The following is an 18,119-nucleotide window of genomic DNA, read 5'->3' as shown; positions in this document are numbered from 1 at the left end:
AAAGGACTCAGGGAATTCTGGGTGACGGGCAAGGCTGGGAGATCCCTTCTGGTTGGGCATCCTTAGTTTGCTGGAGTGTCGGGTAGCTGGGATGAGGAAGACAACAGTGAGAAAAAGACTGGAAAAGGAGCGTTGGGAAACACTGTGGAGGATAGGACACCAGGCAAAGGAATGGTCATCGGGGAGATGAAAAGAGCCTGGCACCCATGTGTCAGGTGGGCCGAGGAGGGCAAAGGTGGAAGATGTTCTCTCGGGTGGAGCAACAGCCTGTCAGGTGAGGCTGGACTGAACCAGGAGGAGAAGGACAGGGAGACAGAAGAGATGCTGTATGGGGTGAAAGCAAGAGCAGGCATGATGGACTGGGTGCTGAGGGGGTGGGGGGATGGAGAGAATGAGAGAAAGAGAGAAAGAAAAAGGAAGGGAGAAAAAGGAAAAAGAAAGAAAGGAATGAAAGAAAGAAAAGAAAGAAAAAAAAGCAAAGTTACATGCAGTTCGGAATCCAAGTCACCAGGAAAGTGACATCATCGTAAAGGATGAGGGGGTAAGGGATGGGCTTGTGGAGCAGAGTGACAAGCCCAAATCTAACATTTTCATTTTCAGCAAGTTGTACTGGCCGATTCCATTGGCCAGGGGCCCCTGCTGAGGGCTGCAGGCAGTGGCTCCTGAAACAGTCCCCTCTGAGGCAGATGGAGCTGCGGGGCTGCAGCACAGGAGTGGGGAGAGGTGGGAAACAGATGTGACAGTCACACCTGCTGAAATCTGAAATGGAGACATGATTGCCATGGGGTAGGCAAATGGAGGGAAGGAGGCCGCAGTGGCAGGGCTTCCCAGGAGGGAGAGCCAGGGTGCCCACAAGAGAGATCTCAAGGGGAAAGAAGGCTGGGTTTGGTGGCGAGGAGGATGTGAGGGGCGCTAGGGGACCTGATAGGACAGTCCCAGTGGCAAAGCAAAGTCCAAGTCGGGAAGGCATAAAGGGCAACCACCCACACAGGCACTTCTCTCAGAAGCAGCAGGTGGGAAAGGGGAGGGAAAAGTAACTCAAACCTGAGTTGGAAGGGAGAGGCGAGGAAAAAGTATCAGGATATTTGCAGACTAACAACGCAGAGAAGAGCCTTCACCCAGAGGTGGTGGGGCTGGGGGCGCAGAGGCACACGGGGATGGCGCAAGGAGCCGCAGTGAAGGGAGAGAACACCCCGAGATGCCCCCCACACCCTGAGGCCCAGCGCCCCCACCGCCCACCTCACCAAGTGGAAATTCTCATCACATAATCATATCCCACCTCTGGTCCCTTCACACACAACTTCTCCCAGTTCCTTACGCAAGAGTCCAACCAAAGCACCCCCCTTCCCAGTGCCCCTTCCTCGTTCTGGGCCACGCTGTTCACTGTCCCTAAGGGGCAGCAATCCCCATTGACTGCCCGCCTCTCTCTCCATCGCTGCCCAAATCCTTCCAGAAAGTCCTTCTCAGTCTCCATGATAGGATGAGTCTTTCTCCATGTAATTGCTTGCTCTCTTTCTTCAAAACAATCATGGTGTCTTTGTGTTTAAGCTATTTGTGTGCTCGTCTTCTCCCCCACTATTAGATTCTAAGCTTCTTAAGATGTGGAACTACTTCTCTGTATCAAATCTCCTCGGCTTCAGGACCCCTGGGTGGCTCAGTGGCTGTGTTTGCCTTTGGCTCAGGGCATGATCCCAGGGTTCTGGGATCGAGTCCCACATTAGGCTCCCTGCAGGGAAGCCTGCTTCTCCTTCTGCCGGTGTGTCTGCCTCTCTCTCTGTGCCTCTCATGAATAAATAAAAAATAAAATCTTTAAAAAATAATAATAATAATAATAAAATAAAATCAATCTCCTTGGCCTCTAGAGCCTTGTACATAGAGGAGAGGGTATCTGTCTGCTGAATGAAAGATCGAGGTTCAGCTTGGGAGGCATTGTCTGAAATACAGCTCCCTACACTAACCTAGTGAAAAATAAAAATAAATAAAAATGAAATGTTTAAACCTTTACAATGGGAAGCTCTCAGGCAAGAGAGCCTGGAATATGTTGGAAGCACGCAAAGGCCAGTTGAGGTGTGTCAGCAGGAAAAAGGAGCCGGCTGAAAGGGGCTCCAATGGGCTGAACTCGGGATCATGTGAGCATCAAAATTTGATATTGGAAGATTATTACCACACATCTCCATGAAACTGCATCTAATGGTTAGCTGCTTCTATGAATCCAGGATGGCTACACACATGAAAACAATTTGGCTGTAATGTCAGCCAAAAACTATCCTGGCTCCAGGATCTTCATAGATATATTCAAACTGTAGTAATTTTATACAGCATCTCAGAAATAGTGTACTTTACCTTGGGAGGAAGTGTATGGTTCTGTATAATGTCCGTTATAATGCAGCTGGGGTGGGGGAGGCATCACATAGGGCTGGGGCTTAGGCTAAGGAATAGAAAGTAAGAAACAGTTAAAACACATTGCAGCCTCTATAATATATATAAAGCAAGTCTCTGTCCATTAAAAAACTTCTAAGGAAGTTAACTATATTATATAGAAAATAAACATGAAGACCCTGTAGCTCTTACCACACTCATCACTTTCAGCATCTCCCAGAACAGTGCCAGGCCTATGCACTGATACCACACAGCAGAAAACACAAGAAAACACACTATGTCCAGAAAGTTAAGAGCGAGAAAAGACAAAGTTTCCTGAAGTCTTATGTAAACATATGAATACAAAAAGCTTTTTTGCAGTGTATTTAATCTTCACCAGCAAAATTCTCTAGCATTTTAAATATCTACAAACTTCTGATTGCTCTTCATTAACAGTCAAACATGTGAATAGTAGGTTGGACCTACTATTTAAATATATTAAAAAAAATCTATAATAAAATAAATATTACAGGGATCCCTGGGTGGCGTAGCGGTTTGGCGCCTGCCTTTGGCCCAGGGCGCGATCCTGGAGACCCGGGATCAAATCCCACGTCGGGCTCCCGGTGCATGGAGCCTGCTTCTCCCTCTGCCTATGTCTCTGCCTCTCTCTCTCTCTCTCTTTCTCTCTCTCTCTGTGTGACTATCATAAATAAATAAATAAATTAATTAATTAATTAATTAAAATAAAATAAAATAAAATAAAAATTACATAAATATTATGGTCAGCCTATGGAAAAATGGCCATTTCTTTGGTTAAAAACAATCGAATACCAGCACACTTCTGTGGTCCAAACTAAAAATTCACACTATCAAAAGCCTCTTTTATTAAGGAAGATGACAGGGACACCTGGGTGGCTCAGTGGTTTAACGCCTTCCTTCGGCCCAGGACGTGACCCTGGAGACTTGGGATCGAGTCCCTCATCAAGTCCAGCATCAGGCTCCCTGCTTGGAGCCTGCTTCTCCCTCTGCCTGTGTCTCTGCCTCTCTCTGTGTCTCTCATGAATCAATCAATCAATCAATCTTAAAAAAGAAAAAAGGAAGATGACATCACTAAAAGAAAAGATAAATCAGATTTTCCTTCTTTCTTACCAGGGACACTCTTGAAGACGACCTCCTCCTGAGTGGGTTCACTGTGACAGTCTGAGTTTGCCTGTAAAATAAGACATGTCATTGAGACATACATATACACATAGTTTTCCTAATTCTGCCAAAATAAATTAGTAAGAGAGTAAAATGATAAATCTGCTAAAGCAAAAACATGACAGACTAATCTAGTCATAAATTAAAGAAAGGAGTCCCAGGACACCTGGGTGGCTCAGCGGTTGAGCGGCTGCCTTTGGCTCAGGGTGTGATCCCGGAGTTCCAGGATCAAGTCCCACATCAGGCTCCCTGTGAGGAGCCTGCTTCTCCCTGTGTCTCTCATGAATAAATAAAGAAAATCTTTAAAAAAAAAAAATGCTCGCTTCGGCAGCACATATACTTAAAAAAAAAAAAAAAAAAAAAAGGGAAGGAGGAAGGAAGGAAGGGAGTCTCTCTCTCCTCACTTGGGACCTCCACCCCTTTGTGGCTGCCCAGACCACACTCCAGGGTTTGAGCCTCTTCATGCAACAACATCTGCCCAGACTACCCCGAGGATGGGCAGGTGTGTCTTTTCCTGGTCCATCCAGGTGGAACCTCTGGAAGAAGCATGTACGCACAGGGGGAAAAATGGCAAGGCTTGATCACCCACAAACCTCCCAGGGAAGCAAGACTCAGTGCAAATGTCTTTCCTGTGGGCCTCCTGCCACCTCCATTAACAGTCCTGAGGGGTGACCATCAACTGCCAGCCCAGAAGTCTGAAGCAATGGGAAAGGCCTTTACTTAAAAGCCTGTTAATCACACACTACAAACATAAGAAGTAAGTTTATAACTTCGGTAACTTAAGAGTCTAGATTTCTGGGACACCGAGGTGGCTCAGCAGTTAAGCGTCTGCCTTCAGCTCAGGGCATAATCCCAATCCTGGGATCGATTCCCACATCAAGGCTTCCTGCATGAAGCCTGCTTCTCCCTCTGCCCATGTCTCTGCCTCTGTGTGTCTCTCATGAATAAATAAATATTAAAAAAAAAAAAAGAATCTAGATTTCCTGTAAGGAACTAAGTTAGAAAAAGAAAAAAAGTAGATTCGGTTCAGTGGGCGCCAGTGGTAAACCCACTTACCTTTCTTCGCAAGAAACTTTTCCCCGATTGGGGTTTGTCTTTTTTTCTAAGATTTTATTTATTTATTTATTCATATGAGAGAGAGAGAGAGAGAGAGAGAGAGAGAAGCAGGCTCCATGCAGGAAGCCTGACATGGGACTCGATCCCAGGTCTCCAGGATCAGGCCCTGGACTAAAGGCAGTGCTAAACCACTGAGCCACCCGGGCTGCCCGTTCCCTGACTGGTTTTGTTTTATTTTATTTTATTTTATTTATTTTATTTTATTATTTATTTTATTTATTTATTTTTTTAAAGATTTTATTTATTCATTCATGAGAGACAGAGAGAGAGAGGCAGAGACACAGGCAGAGGGAGAAGCAGGCTCCATGCAGGGAGTCTGACGTGGGACTTGATCCCAGGTCTCCAGGATCACACCCGGGGCTGCAGGCGGCACTAAACCGCTGCGCCACCCGGGCTGCCCCCCTGACTGGTTTTAAATGTATTTTTTAGAAAGCAATAACGGGCACCAGGATGGCTCAGTTGGTTAAGTGTCTCTTTTTGATCTCAGGGTTGTGAGTTCAAGTGCCACACTGAGCTCTACACTGGGTGTGGAGCCGACTTTAAATAAATAAATAAATAAATATAAATAAATAAATAAATAAAAGCAATGAGACTATTAAGTGCAGATTAACATTTACCAGATAATTTGTGATTTTAAACTTCCCATCAAGTTCCAACTTTGAATAAATAATTACATCAGAAAAGAACAAGAGACAATACAGCTAATGTATAATTTTACCATGTTTAAACAGAGGCAGGATATTTTGTTTTTCTGTGCAGTTTATTACAGATAAAATCTAAGAACCTATACACATAGAATTGGCTTTGTTGATGACTTACATAATTTTCCCCAAGTGCATCCCCACCCCTTTCCCCCTTTTCTTTTTGAGAGAAACAGTGTATACACACATGCATGCGTGTAGGGGCAATGGGAGGAGGGGCAGAGGGAGAAAGAAAGAGAGAATCCCATGCCCAGTGGAGAGCCCCACTCAATCCCAGGACCCTGAAATCATGACCTGAGCCAAAATCAAGAATTAGGTGCTCGACTGAGAAAGCCACCCAGGCAACCCCCCTCCACCTAAAAAAATTTTTAAAGTAAGTTCTCTGCCTACTGTGGGGCATGAACTCATGACCCCAAGATCAAGAGTCACATGCTCTACCAACTGAGCCAGCCAGCATCCCTCAAAGCACTTTTTAAAAAAAAACTTTCACCAGCTATTCCTGGCTCATGAGCTTATATAACACATCAATACTAATTACAAAAATATTTTGTGACATTTGGTTATAGTGTTCTAAAGACAACTTACTAGCAAATCCATAATCACAAAGTGAACACTCAACCCATTTAATCAGCAAACTTATAACATCATAAGCAAACTTATAACACCATAACATCAAGCGTCACATCTCCTAAATTAACATGATCTTAGCGTTCTAACAACTAGTACCTTATATTCAAGCCCTGAAAATTAGCTTATTTTGAGAAGACTTGAGATAAAACTAATGCTTATCCTTTCTGATTTAAAAAAAAAATCACCAAATATTGGGCTTGAATGAAGGTTGATACGGACTTAGTAACAGTGTTAGAATAAGGAAACATAAGAGCAACCTGAAAAACGGTCCCCTGCAAAATAAAAACTCAGTATGTGATAAAGGTGATATTCCAGCTCACCAGAGAGAAGATAGGTTATTGGTACAATGGACCATTTATAAAAAGTTCAAGTTTCAGACAATATCACATAAGAAAGCACATAGAAGATGGATTTAAAAATTAAAAATTTAAATATGAAATCATAAGTGAACTTACAGAAAATATAACCAAATACTTCTATTATATATCATAGGCTGAAGATATATCTAAACACAAAAGCAATGAAAGAAATTACAAAGAAAAAAAAACTGAGTGCTTAAGAACTTAACATCAGGTGACAATTTATTTTACTAGTTGGCTTTTTTTTAATTAAATGGCTTCTGTAATCATTTCCTTTCATCATCATCAAAATGTAGAGGTTGTTGCTAAAGAATAAATGTCTCCTTTCCAAAGAACATTCCATCTGCCAGAATTCATGTTATTCAACAATAACAAAATGAATGTTAATTCTATTAGGTTGCAAAAATACATCTATCAGGGACACCTGGGTGTCTTAATGGTTGAGTGCTTGCCTTTGGCTCAAGTCATGATCCCAGGGTCCTGTGATCAAGCCCCACCTAGGGCTCCCTGGTCAGTAGGGAGCTTGCTTCTCCCTCTCCCGTTGCCCTCCCCACTGCTCATGCTCTAGCTCTATTTCTCTACCTCTCTCTTTCTCAAATAAATAAATAGAATCTTAAAAAAACAACAACAAAAAACCTGTATCAATTGGTAAAGCACTATGGGTCCTAATCGAGGCCTCCTTAGTGGTCCGAGGTGCGACAGTACACCTGGGCACTGTGTTTTGTTTTGTCAAACATTCCTTAACTGTATTTTAAAATATTCCTAAAATCAGTGTCCAGAATTTGGAGGCATTATTTTGTAGCCTTGAGGTTCACTTTGCCTCTGCTTACTCTCCATTGTCAGAGCTAGGTTTAGGCAAAACTGGGTCCTTTGAAGTTTATATTTAGTCCAAATGGACTGAACGTTTAAATTACCATAAATTCAAAGGGCGCCTGGGTGGCTCAGTCGTTTGGGCAGCCAACTCTTGATTTCTTCTCAGGTCATGACCTCAGGGTCATGAAATCGAGCCCCTTGACGGGCTCCACATTGAGTGTAGAGCCTGCTTAAGATTCTCTCTCCCTCTCCCTCTCACCCAGCTGTGCACCTGTGTGTGCTCTCTAAAAATAAAGCATGATAAAGTACTATAAATTCAAAATTCAGAAAAGAGAAGAGCTGCTGACAGAACACTCCACCAACATGTCCAGGCTTGTCTCGCCTGGGGCAAAAATAAAACTTAAATGTGTTAAACACAGAATCCAAAGACGCAGAGCTTAGAAGCAGAGGCAGTAACTCCCACACACGGTATCTATTTTGGCACCTCTTGCTGGCAGCACCCAGGGTGGAGGCGACGCTGCCCACCGCAGAGGCTGCTTCTGGCGAAACACAAACAAACTAACACATCCTTCTCCTGCCAGACTGCTCGACGGGGCAGCCTTGCCATCAGCTCTAATATCCCACCTCCTCTTTCTTCCTGCTACTGTTCTTGTAACTGCAGCTTCCTGTGAGATCAGCTATCCTAATCTTAGCGAATGAGACCAAACGGTGTAACTGTTGGTTGGTGTTTTCCAGACTTTCTGGGCAGTTGCTATGTTGATGGGTGTTGCTAAAAATGAGACTGCCAAAGAACTCTTAGGAAAAAAAAAAAAAATCACTGGAATGTGTGCACTGGAGAAGACAAAATAAGTAAAGGCTGCTGGCCCCAGTAAAATAAATATTACTGAAATGGTGCTAAGGACTGAACATGATTATCTCACAGAATCTGGGCCCCAACACCATAAGGAATGCCAGTTAGTATCCTGATTTGACAGATGAGGAAACTGATACTTAGGTTAAGGAAACTACTCTTGGTCACATGACAAGTAGCAGAACAAGCACCAGAACCAGGTACATCCATCAGATTACTGAATGCAGGCTCCTAAAAAACAATTATTTGACCCTCTCCCCAGACCCAAATGATTTGTTAAGATCCGTGGAAGCAAGAGGACATAATGGTATCATCACTGGTGCCTGGCAAACAAGGAAGGCCTCAAGTGTTCATTGAGCAAATGAGTGACACGGTGAGTGAGGATGGAAGTAGATGCTAATTACTGAGCATTTACAGTTAAGCTATTTCTAAGAATTGTCTCAATTTTGCCTTGTGAGCTTCTTTTCTCATAGATTTATCTGCTTCCAGGCCTCCTCCAGTCTCTCTTTTTTTAAAAAAGATTTATTTATTTATATTAGAAGAAGAGTGCTGAGGGCGAGGGGCAGAGGGAAACAAGCAGACTTTCTGCTGAGCAGGGATCCTACATACCCTGCTGAAGCAAGACTTGATGTCAAGACCCCCAAGATATGACCTGAGCTGAAATCAAGCGCTGGATGCTCAACCGAATGAACCACCCCGGTGCCCCTCCTCCAGTCTCTTTAAACCCCACAGTGGGCCTACAAGAAGGGGCAGCCCCACCCCCTTCTAGTCAGTATCCTGGTCAGAGTCTCCAGGACAAAAGTGGGCAACCTCGATCACATGGCTCTGAATGTTGGGGAGAAGCATCCTCCTCAAGATTCTGTTTCTCTCCCAGTCTTTTACTCATATAGAGAAGGTGATTACAGCAGGACCAATTCTGGGGTTTGAAAGAAGTTATTTGACCAAACAGGTTGACATTATCTCCTATAATTTCTCAGCCAACCCTACAGGAATATCAACATTCTTCTCACGTTTTTAAGTCTTGGGTGACATAAAAAGATGATTCTGGGGGCACGTGGGTGGCTCAACTGATTAAGTGGCTGCCTTCAGCTAAGGTCATAGTCCCAGGGTCCTGGAGTCCAGCCCCACCTAGGGCTCCCTGCTCAGTGGGGAGCCTGCTTTTCCCTCTCCTCACTGCTCCTGCTCTTGCTATTTCTGTCTCACTCTCTCAAATAAATAAATAAAATCTTTCTAGGGGTGCCCGGATGGCTCAGTGGTTGGGCATCTGCCTTTGGCTCAGATTGTGATCCCAGGGTCCTGGGATCGAGTCCCACATCGCTGCTCCCTTTGCCTATGTCTTTGCCTCTCTCTCAGTATATCTCATGAATGAATGAACGAATGAATATCGTTCTTTAAAAATTTAAAATAAAATACAGTCGGTGGAGGGGAGGGGGTGCTTGGATGGCTCAGCCGGTTAAGCATCTACCTTCAGCTCAGGTCATGACCTCAGAGCCCTGGGACTGAGCCCTGCATTGGGCTCCCTGCTCAACAGGGAGTCTGCTTGCTCCTCTCCCTCTGCCCCTCACCCCAGCTTGTGCTCTCTCTCTCTCTCTCTGCTCTTTCTCAAATAAAATCTATACATCTGTAAATGAATGAATATATTACAATCATCTGGGTCAAGTTTTTGGAGGAGTCACACATTTAATTTAATTATATATAGGGACTGAGGAATGGGGAAGGGGACACTCAAGGAGCAAAGTCCCCTTGCTATACAAGTAGAATCATTTCCCTGAGCCACCAGGCACCCCAGGCTGAGCCAGCCGTCCAGAATCCACTGTCCAATTTCAGGCCTGCTGCAGTTTCATCAGTGCTCATCACAGTGCAAAGCTGACCCATCTGGACCATGAGAACAAATCTACCAATACTCCAGGATCATTGTATTAAATGTGACTCAACAGTTTAGGGTGAGAGCCCTAAAAGAAATGGCCATAAAATTTATTTATTTGTTTGTTTTTTTTAACATTTTATTTATTCATGAAAGACACACACAGAGAGAGAGAGAGAGAGAGAGGCAGAGACACAGGCAGAGGGAGAAGCAGGCTCCATGTAGGGAGCCTGACACAGGACTCGATCCCAGGTCTCCAGGATCACGCCTGGGCTGAAGGCAGCACTAAACGGCTGAGCCACCCGGGCTGCCCTGACCAGAAAATTTAAAGCTAGGGGCAGCCCTGGTGGTGCAGCGGTTTGGTGCCGCCTGCAGCCTGGGGTGCGATCCTGGAGACCCGGGATCAAGTCCCACATCAGGCTCCCTGCATGGAGCCTGCTTCTCCCTCTCCCTGTGTCTCTGCCCCTTTCTCTCTGTGTCTATGAATAAATAAATAAAATCTTTAAAAAAAAAAAAATTTAAAGCTATTTTTAGTTTTATCACCCATCAAAACACTGTAAGTTAAGAAACCTGAGAACACGAGCTGACAGTGAAATAGTTTCCCACAGAATGCAGCAGGTGTCCTCCACCATAAATAATTACATAGGAATAGTTCATGGGTATGAACTTCCTTAATCTACTGGATGTACAGAGATTAAAAACAAAATGTGGAAAACAGCCCCTTAAACATAACTATTTCATTTTTGAAACTCTCATTTTTTTTAAAGACTTTATTTATTTGAGAGACAGAGAAAGAGAGTGGGTTTGAGTGGGGGCAGGGGCAGAGGCAGAAGTGGACTCCCTGCAGAGCACAGAGCCTGATGTGGGGCTCAACCCCAGGACACTGGGATCATGATCTGAGCTGAAGGCAGATGCTTAACCAACTGTACCATCCAGCACCCCTTGTATTTTCTTTCTTTTTTTTTTTTTAAAGATTTTATTTATTTATTCATGAGAGACACAGAGAGAGAAAGAGGCAGAGACACAGGCAGAGGGAGAAGCAGGCTCCATGCAGGGAGCCCGACGTGGGACTCGATCCAGGGTCTCCAGGATCACACCCCAGGCTGCAGGCGGTGCTAAACCGCTGTGCCACCGGAGCTGCCCTCCATCTCAACTTTAAAACCATTAGCAAGTGGTGATTTGCCAAAAAACTTCTTTAAAAAAAAAGGCATTAACCACTAACCAATGTGGATGCCTACTGGAAAGAGAGGACATCTTGCAGTTTATTCGAAATGGTTGCTTTGATTCTCCAAAATTTTCCAAAGGGGAATAACTGAGGTCATAAGAGTTTGACACTATAAATACCCATAAACTTACGGAAAGGCTGTGCTCCTACAGAGTGCGTATCTACTGCTTGAATCTCAGAACACAGCTTCTGAATAAAAATGTCACAGGTGGCTGGGTAACCAGGCCAGCCCAGAAGAGCCCCAGATGTGACTGCCCTGGACGCTTAGCACCACTGCATCTGACCACCAAAAGAAGCATGTTCTCTCACACACACATACACACACATACACACACACACACACTCAAGAGCTTGCAGCACATATTGGCTTCCCATATCCCCAAAGAAAGCAGGGCTCCTCCTCCTGGTCAGTTAGAGCTTTCCCAAATCCCATAACCAGACCAGCACGGGGACTCAGAATAAAGCTCAGTTGGGGCATTTTTCAGAGGGGAGAAGGGGACAGGGTAGACATCTATGGGCTGGTTGGGAAAGCTGGCTAGTTCTCCTGCATGGTCATCCCTGGTCATTTCCTTTTCTTTCATGAGTCCCAAAGACTGGCCTGCCCTTTGCACAGTTATTCCTAACCAGGTTTTCTTCACACCTTGGGTACCTATAAAACAGAAGGCACTTCCGTAGTCTTTCTTCTTGGCTGTAAGGGACAAATGTCCTTTTAAGACTTTTTCCCCCCAATTTATAATCAGCAGTAAAAGGAAATCAACAAGGAGCAAACGGGCTTTTCTCCCCTCTGACATTCATCACTCAGGCTTCTGTTATTCACTAAGCCTCAGGTATAGGGTGCCATGCCAGACACTGGGGCGCCAGTGGACAGGACAGAAAAGCCAGCTCCACATAGGACAGCAGGCCTGCACCACATAAGCAGCACTGGCCACGATGCTGCAGGTCTCTATGTTTCCACACCGTCACCTACAAAAGGGCAGTAGTAACTACCAAACCGGGCTACTGTAAAGATTAAAGGAGATAAAAGCTCTCCACATGTTTGATGCAGAGAAAGCATCTACTGAACCAGAATCATTGTTATGAAAATGGTAGGAAACAACTAGTAGTTTGGGAATGGTACCAAAGACTAAGCACACTAAATGCGTGGTGGCCTCCAGGCCAGCTGCACTTAAACTGGATCTAGAAAAACAACTAAAAGTCTGCCAGAGAAGGGGAGAAAGAGCATTCCAGCAAATCCTGGGGCTGCAAGAGGCATCAGCATTGTAAGGACTATGGGCTCTGAGGCCAGGATCAAGAGTTAGCTGGCAGATGAGCCCAGAGGAGGATCAGAGGGGTCTTGCACTTAACGCTGCAGCAAAGGGAGGGCAGGGAAAGGGACAGGCTCAGTTGTGGTTCTGAGCTTGAACTCTGAGTCAAGGGCTACGTCTTTTGCTCATCCAGCCAGAAAACTGGCTAGAACCAGGTGACTTTCTGGCTGGACCCAGGTGACATGGGCCAGGGGAGCCAGATGGGAGACAGCACAAATGGGCCAGTGGAGAAAGCAGCTTAGCAGAAGGTTGTGGGGATGGAGCAAAACCTTCCCAGTCTATGTCGATGCCACTCCAGGGGAAGCCTAGTTTGGCAGTTCTGGTCAGATACCCTTCTCCTAAGGGCTCCTACAGTAGCTCGGACAGCCCCCATCAGACCTCTTAATGTGCGTTTCTGTAGATTCCTTCAACAATTCACCAAGACCTACTGTGGGCCAGCCCCTTGCTCAGCGCTGGGAACAGGGGATCGAACAGTGTCTGCTCTCTGGTGGCGTTGCCTGCTTACAAGAGGTTCAATAAACAAGTTTGGGTGGGGTCAAGTACTATGAAAAATAAAATAGGGAAAGGGAGTATAGAGGGACAGGCAGTGGGCAGGGACGGAGTCCCCAGGGCAGCCAGGGTGCCTCTGATTAGACAATGGATGCAGTGGGAGAATGACTCATGGGGAAGAAAAGCATTTTAGGCCCAGAAGGGGCATGCACAGCGTCCTGAGGGCTGAACGTGTTCACAGACTGGAAAGAGTTCTAGCAAGGGTGGGACAGGGTGAGCAGAAAGAGTGTAGAAAGGAAACAGGGGGAGAACCAGGCAGGGACCAGATCACAGATGGTCTTGTACTTTTAAGCATGATGGAATGCCAGTGCAGGGTTTAAGAAGGGTGATAGGATCTGACCCAGATTAAACTAAGACGAGTCTCGCTGACTTATGGAAAACCAACTCTAGGCAGAGCAGGCAGGGACACAGGGAGAGCGTCAGAAGGCTCCCGCAATCCCACAGGTGAGAGACACTGGCAGCCTGGCATGAAGCTATTAGCAGAGGTGGTACAAGTGGTCAGATCCCAGAAGTATTTTGAAGGCAGAGCTTGCTGATGAATTGGATGTGGGATGACAGAAACAGGAATCAAGAAGGAATTAAGTAGGTTTGAGGCCTGGGCAACTGGGTGAATATGGAGTGCTGCCATTTACCGAAAGGAAAAAGTAGACAAGAAGCAGATCCGGGGGCAGGAAGAAGAGGGCATCAAATTTGGGTTTAGACATATCAAATCTAAAATGCCTCTTAGGCCCCCAAGTGGAGATGTCAATAGACAATTGGCTATGCTCAGGGAGGAGACTGAGTTAGAAATAAAATCAGATGCACTTTGGGCATACAGATGGTAACTGTAAGCCTGACACAAGGTGAATCCCCTAGAACATGAGGAAGGCGGGGAAGAGGTCTCAGGACTAAACCAGCAAAGATGAATGAGAAGAAACACAGAATAAGTTAAAGCAGTAGAGGGTGAGATCCTGGCAGCCAATGAGGAGCAGGGTGAGGAAAGAAGGGGTGGCCAGAGCTTAAGTGCTGCTGAGTAGTCCAGTGAAAGGGCGTCTGAAAGGACCACAGGGTTAAGGTCGCCATCACTGTGACAAGCAAAGTCTGTGTGGCAGCAAAGAAAAGCAGGGTGGAAGGAAGGAAAGAAAGCAAACATAGAGGACTCCTATGAAAAAATCTGCCATATAAGAAAGCAGAGATACGGAGTCATGGCTGGATGGCGTGCAGGATGAAAGACAAGTTTTCTAAGACACACAATTTTATTACAACATGTCCGTACACTGATAGGAATGAATCAGCAGAATGGGAGAAACTCATGGGGACTGAGAAAAATGTACATTAGGAAGAAAAGGTATAAATTCTTCCAATGGCTTAACAAGCTGAATAATCATTTAAAAAAAATTTTTTTTAAAGATTTTATTTAGTTATTCATGAGAGACACACAGAGAGAGGCAGAGACACAGGCAGAGGGATAAGCAGGCTGCCTGTGGGGAGCCCAATATAGGACTCAATCCCAGAACCCCAGGATCATGACCTGAGCTGAAGGCAAATGCCTAACTAACTGAGCCACCCAGGTGACACTCGAGATAGAAATTTCTAACTTCATTATTTTCTACCATTTCCACAAACAGGCTATACTCACAGGCTGCACTGATTTAATCTGTAGAATTTGTGTCGTGCAACACAGAGTCTCCACACGTATTTTGCAGTTTCCATGTCTTCCTAGCAAATGAAATATTGCATAAAGTAAATGAAAACACATTTACGACTCGATACAGTTTGTATGACAAGACATAATTGGGGAATACATTATGTCAAAGTCACTTTTTTTTTTTCAAAGTCACTTTTAACACACTGTGATTCTTTCATTTTCTAATACTGTGCGCCTATCATATGAATGCTATAATTAGGATTTAAATTATGAAGACCAAAAACAAAAACACTATTCTGAGGGTGCGTTTCTTACACTAAAGTGTTTCAAAATGACGTAACTTTAAAATTATGAAAATGCTAACTTTTATTTTGACAATTATACTCAAAAAAGAACATTTTAAACAAAATATTTGAGTCAGTGACTTAATACTGCCCTTGTCAATGGAGCAAAAGTGAGTAACTGAAGTAGTTATTTCTATAGAGCTCTTTGCTTAGCAATGGAAATTAAGATATTAGTGCTTACTTCCTCCCCTACTCAGTTCCTTTAAAGTTCATCATACCAGACACTATTTACCCAAGGACTTGGGTAAAACACTATTTACTGAGCAACTATTTACTAAACACTAAAACACTATTTACTGAGCAACTATTTACTAAACACTACAACACTATTTACTGAGCAACTATTTTTGCCAAGGGCTACGAGGCAAAATGTTATAAAATTTTATGTTTTTTATAGAAGTATTAAATATTTCAATTTTAATGCTATCTCCTTCCCCCAACACGCCCACAGAAATGCTAACCTGGTAACTTTTATGAAAAACGTTCCATGCAGATTCCTAATGTTTACTCACAGTTTGAAACTGGATGGTCTCCTCTTTATTGGCCAGCTCTAATGCAAAGAAGGACTTGTTGTGGGACATGTTAGCAATATCATGCCACCTAAAGAACAACAAAGAGAAAACAGCAATGTGAGTGCCACTAGGAGACAGAACATATGATTTTTCCTTCTAGAGTTTGAGGTATAAAGTTAATATTTGTTCATCGTTTTAGAAAGAACAGAGTTGTTTTAATCAGCTGGCATGCACCTTCTTGTTGAAGTGACAATAGCTGCTTGCAAGAAGTAAATGCAGAGATGAAGTGAAGGCAAAGAGTACTTAAGTACTCTATTTATCCTCATTTGTCAGATTAGTAGGCTCAAAGATCCCTATCTTAGTTGGTTACCAATACCTACTTTATTCATTCAACAAATATATCTAAGGGTACCCAATATAGCAATGCCAGAAATTGTGTTAAGTCCCCGGGGATACTAAGATCAATAAGGGACAGTGCTTCGCTCAAGAAGGACACAGTTGGAGGGTGGAGGTGAGAGAGAGAAGAGAGAGGCCAGCAAGTACCATTAAGTGTTGCAGATACACAAGGCAAAAGTGAGGCATGAAGGTGTAGGAGGAATGCTCTGAAAAGCTTCAGGGTGAAGACAAAGTTCAAATGCTAGGAACACAAAGAGTGAACTATTCTGGATGGTTTCACCAGGATTCAAACTCTTATGTTTTCTAACTGTATTTGACCACGTTTAGATTTTATATATTAATATTTTCTTTTATTACACAACTATATAATTTTATGGAAGGGAAAAATGGGTCTGAAAGAAAAATGTTACCCCTACTTCATCCTTTTCCATATTAGATTTTTTTATTTTAAATTTATTTAAATAAATAAAATTAATTTGTAATGATTCCATGTTTGTTGATTTTTTTTTAAAGATTTTATTTTTAAGTAACCTCGATACCCAACATGGGACTCCAACTTACAACCCGAGATTGAGAGTCACATGTCTACCAACTAACCAGCCAGGTGCCACTCAATGTTTAATTGTTAAACCTAAAGGTTATTAGTATCATTATTGAAGAAGGCAATTTTAAAAATTCCTGTCCAGTGGAATGAAAGAAGCTGGCTGGACCTCCAGTTTTCATGTGGCCCTTTGGCACCATTAGAGTCCTACCCTTCTGGTGCAGTTCGGATCCTCTTCTGCCCCCTATTCCCCAACTCACATGTCGGGAAGACCTAAATGAGCAGCTTAGTGCCAAGAGAGCAACTGCCTGACCCAGGGCAATATGGTCTAGGAGTAGGTTTCTGCATCCCAAGCCAGGTACATTCTCCATGGTCATAATCACCAGGGAAAATTCAGAGCCCCAAAGGCAGTAGTAAAACAAAAGAAATGAAAGAAGAAACGTCAGTTAACAGAAAAAATTCTTGAAAGGAAAAACCACTTCTCAAGAAGAAATAGGCTAGTTTTTAGAAGGCATGAATATTGGGGGATTAAGTTCCATTTAATAAAAGAAACCATTTAACACAGTGGTTAAGGCTAAGAGCCCACTCTTCAAGTGGAGAATCAGAGTTCTTGGTTATGCCAGTTAGTAACTGCATGACCGTAAGCAAATCACTTTATTATTCTAAGTCTCAATTATCCTACATGGAATGATGGTAGTACCTCTGCTGAGAGTTGTAAAGATCACACAAGAAAATACAGAGAGCACGTAGCATAGTACCTGGCTCATGACAAGCACTCAGTAAATGGTAAACACAAAGGAACCAAGAACCAAAATTGGTATAATGTTTTACTGCTCTACAAAAACAATAAAAACTTTTAATTTTTCATCAAGAACAGAATCAAAGTATATAGACTCTCAGTAAAATTGGAAATATTTCTATGAAATGACACTTTCGATTTTCTAGGGTATGGATTTTTTTTTTTTAAGATTTTATTTATTTATTCATGAGAGACACGCAGATAGAGGGCAGAGACACAGGCAGAGGGAGAAGCAGGCTCCATGCAGGAAGCCCGACGCAGGACTTGATACTGGGTCTCCAGGATCATGCCTTGGGCTGACGCCGGCGCTAAACCACTGAGCCACCCAGGCTGCCCGGGTATGGATTTTAAGGAATGAAAAGGCAGGGATTGAACAACATGGTTCAATGTTGCGGTCTTTAAGATACAAATTGGAACACAGAAATTTAAACCACCTGAAATTTCATTCTTTGGGGTCAGCCACTATTAGCATATTGCTATAGATCCTCCTTTTTGTCTTTTTCACTATAAACATTCTAAGATTTCCACAAATGACTAATATCCCATTTTTATAATCAGAAAAAAAGAACATTATACAAATAACTGAACTTTGCTTAACAAGCAAGCAAGCAAGCAAGCAAGAAAGATTAATTTGCTTAGACGTTGGTATTTTAGGAATTTTGGTACATAAGAAGTCAGAGAAAGGCCCAGATTTTCCATAAACAGTCCTAGAAGCTAGAGTTGAAATTAAAAACTCACATCAAAACAAAGAACAGCCTCCATATGGCAGGAAAAGGGTCACACACCTTCCAGCATTTCATAAGCAGGCCATGATGACAAGCAGTATTGTTTTCCACATACTTGGTTTGAAAGAAAGTGGCTTATGAAAGAATCACTGGAGTCAGGGGTTATTTGATTCTAGGAAAGACATCTTTCCATTTCCTAGTGAGAC

The 18,119-nt window shown here is 43.5% G+C and overlaps 1 protein-coding gene across 3 annotated transcripts in view; it reads right to left on the bottom strand.

The window, feature by feature from the left end:
- The window catches only part of PTPN21 (protein tyrosine phosphatase non-receptor type 21), a 79,560-nt gene that overhangs the window by 16,166 nt on the left and 45,275 nt on the right, over positions 1 to 18,119 (bottom strand). For all 3 annotated transcript variants that reach the window (XM_041758931.1, XM_041758933.1, XM_041758932.1), the window contains exons 9-12: positions 15,453 to 15,540; positions 14,588 to 14,667; positions 3,508 to 3,568; positions 2,344 to 2,428 (exon numbers count right to left, since the gene is read on the bottom strand). In XM_041758931.1, coding sequence (XP_041614865.1) covers positions 2,344 to 2,428; positions 3,508 to 3,568; positions 14,588 to 14,667; positions 15,453 to 15,540 — 314 coding nt within the window. The remainder of the gene's footprint in view (positions 1 to 2,343; positions 2,429 to 3,507; positions 3,569 to 14,587; positions 14,668 to 15,452; positions 15,541 to 18,119) is intronic.

Source organism: Vulpes lagopus, chromosome 6, assembly GCF_018345385.1.
Source record: "Vulpes lagopus strain Blue_001 chromosome 6, ASM1834538v1, whole genome shotgun sequence".
Classification (NCBI taxonomy): domain Eukaryota; kingdom Metazoa; phylum Chordata; class Mammalia; order Carnivora; family Canidae; genus Vulpes; species Vulpes lagopus.
The sequence above is the reverse complement of the archived record's forward strand: the minus strand, read 5'-3'. Positions and strand labels throughout refer to the sequence as shown.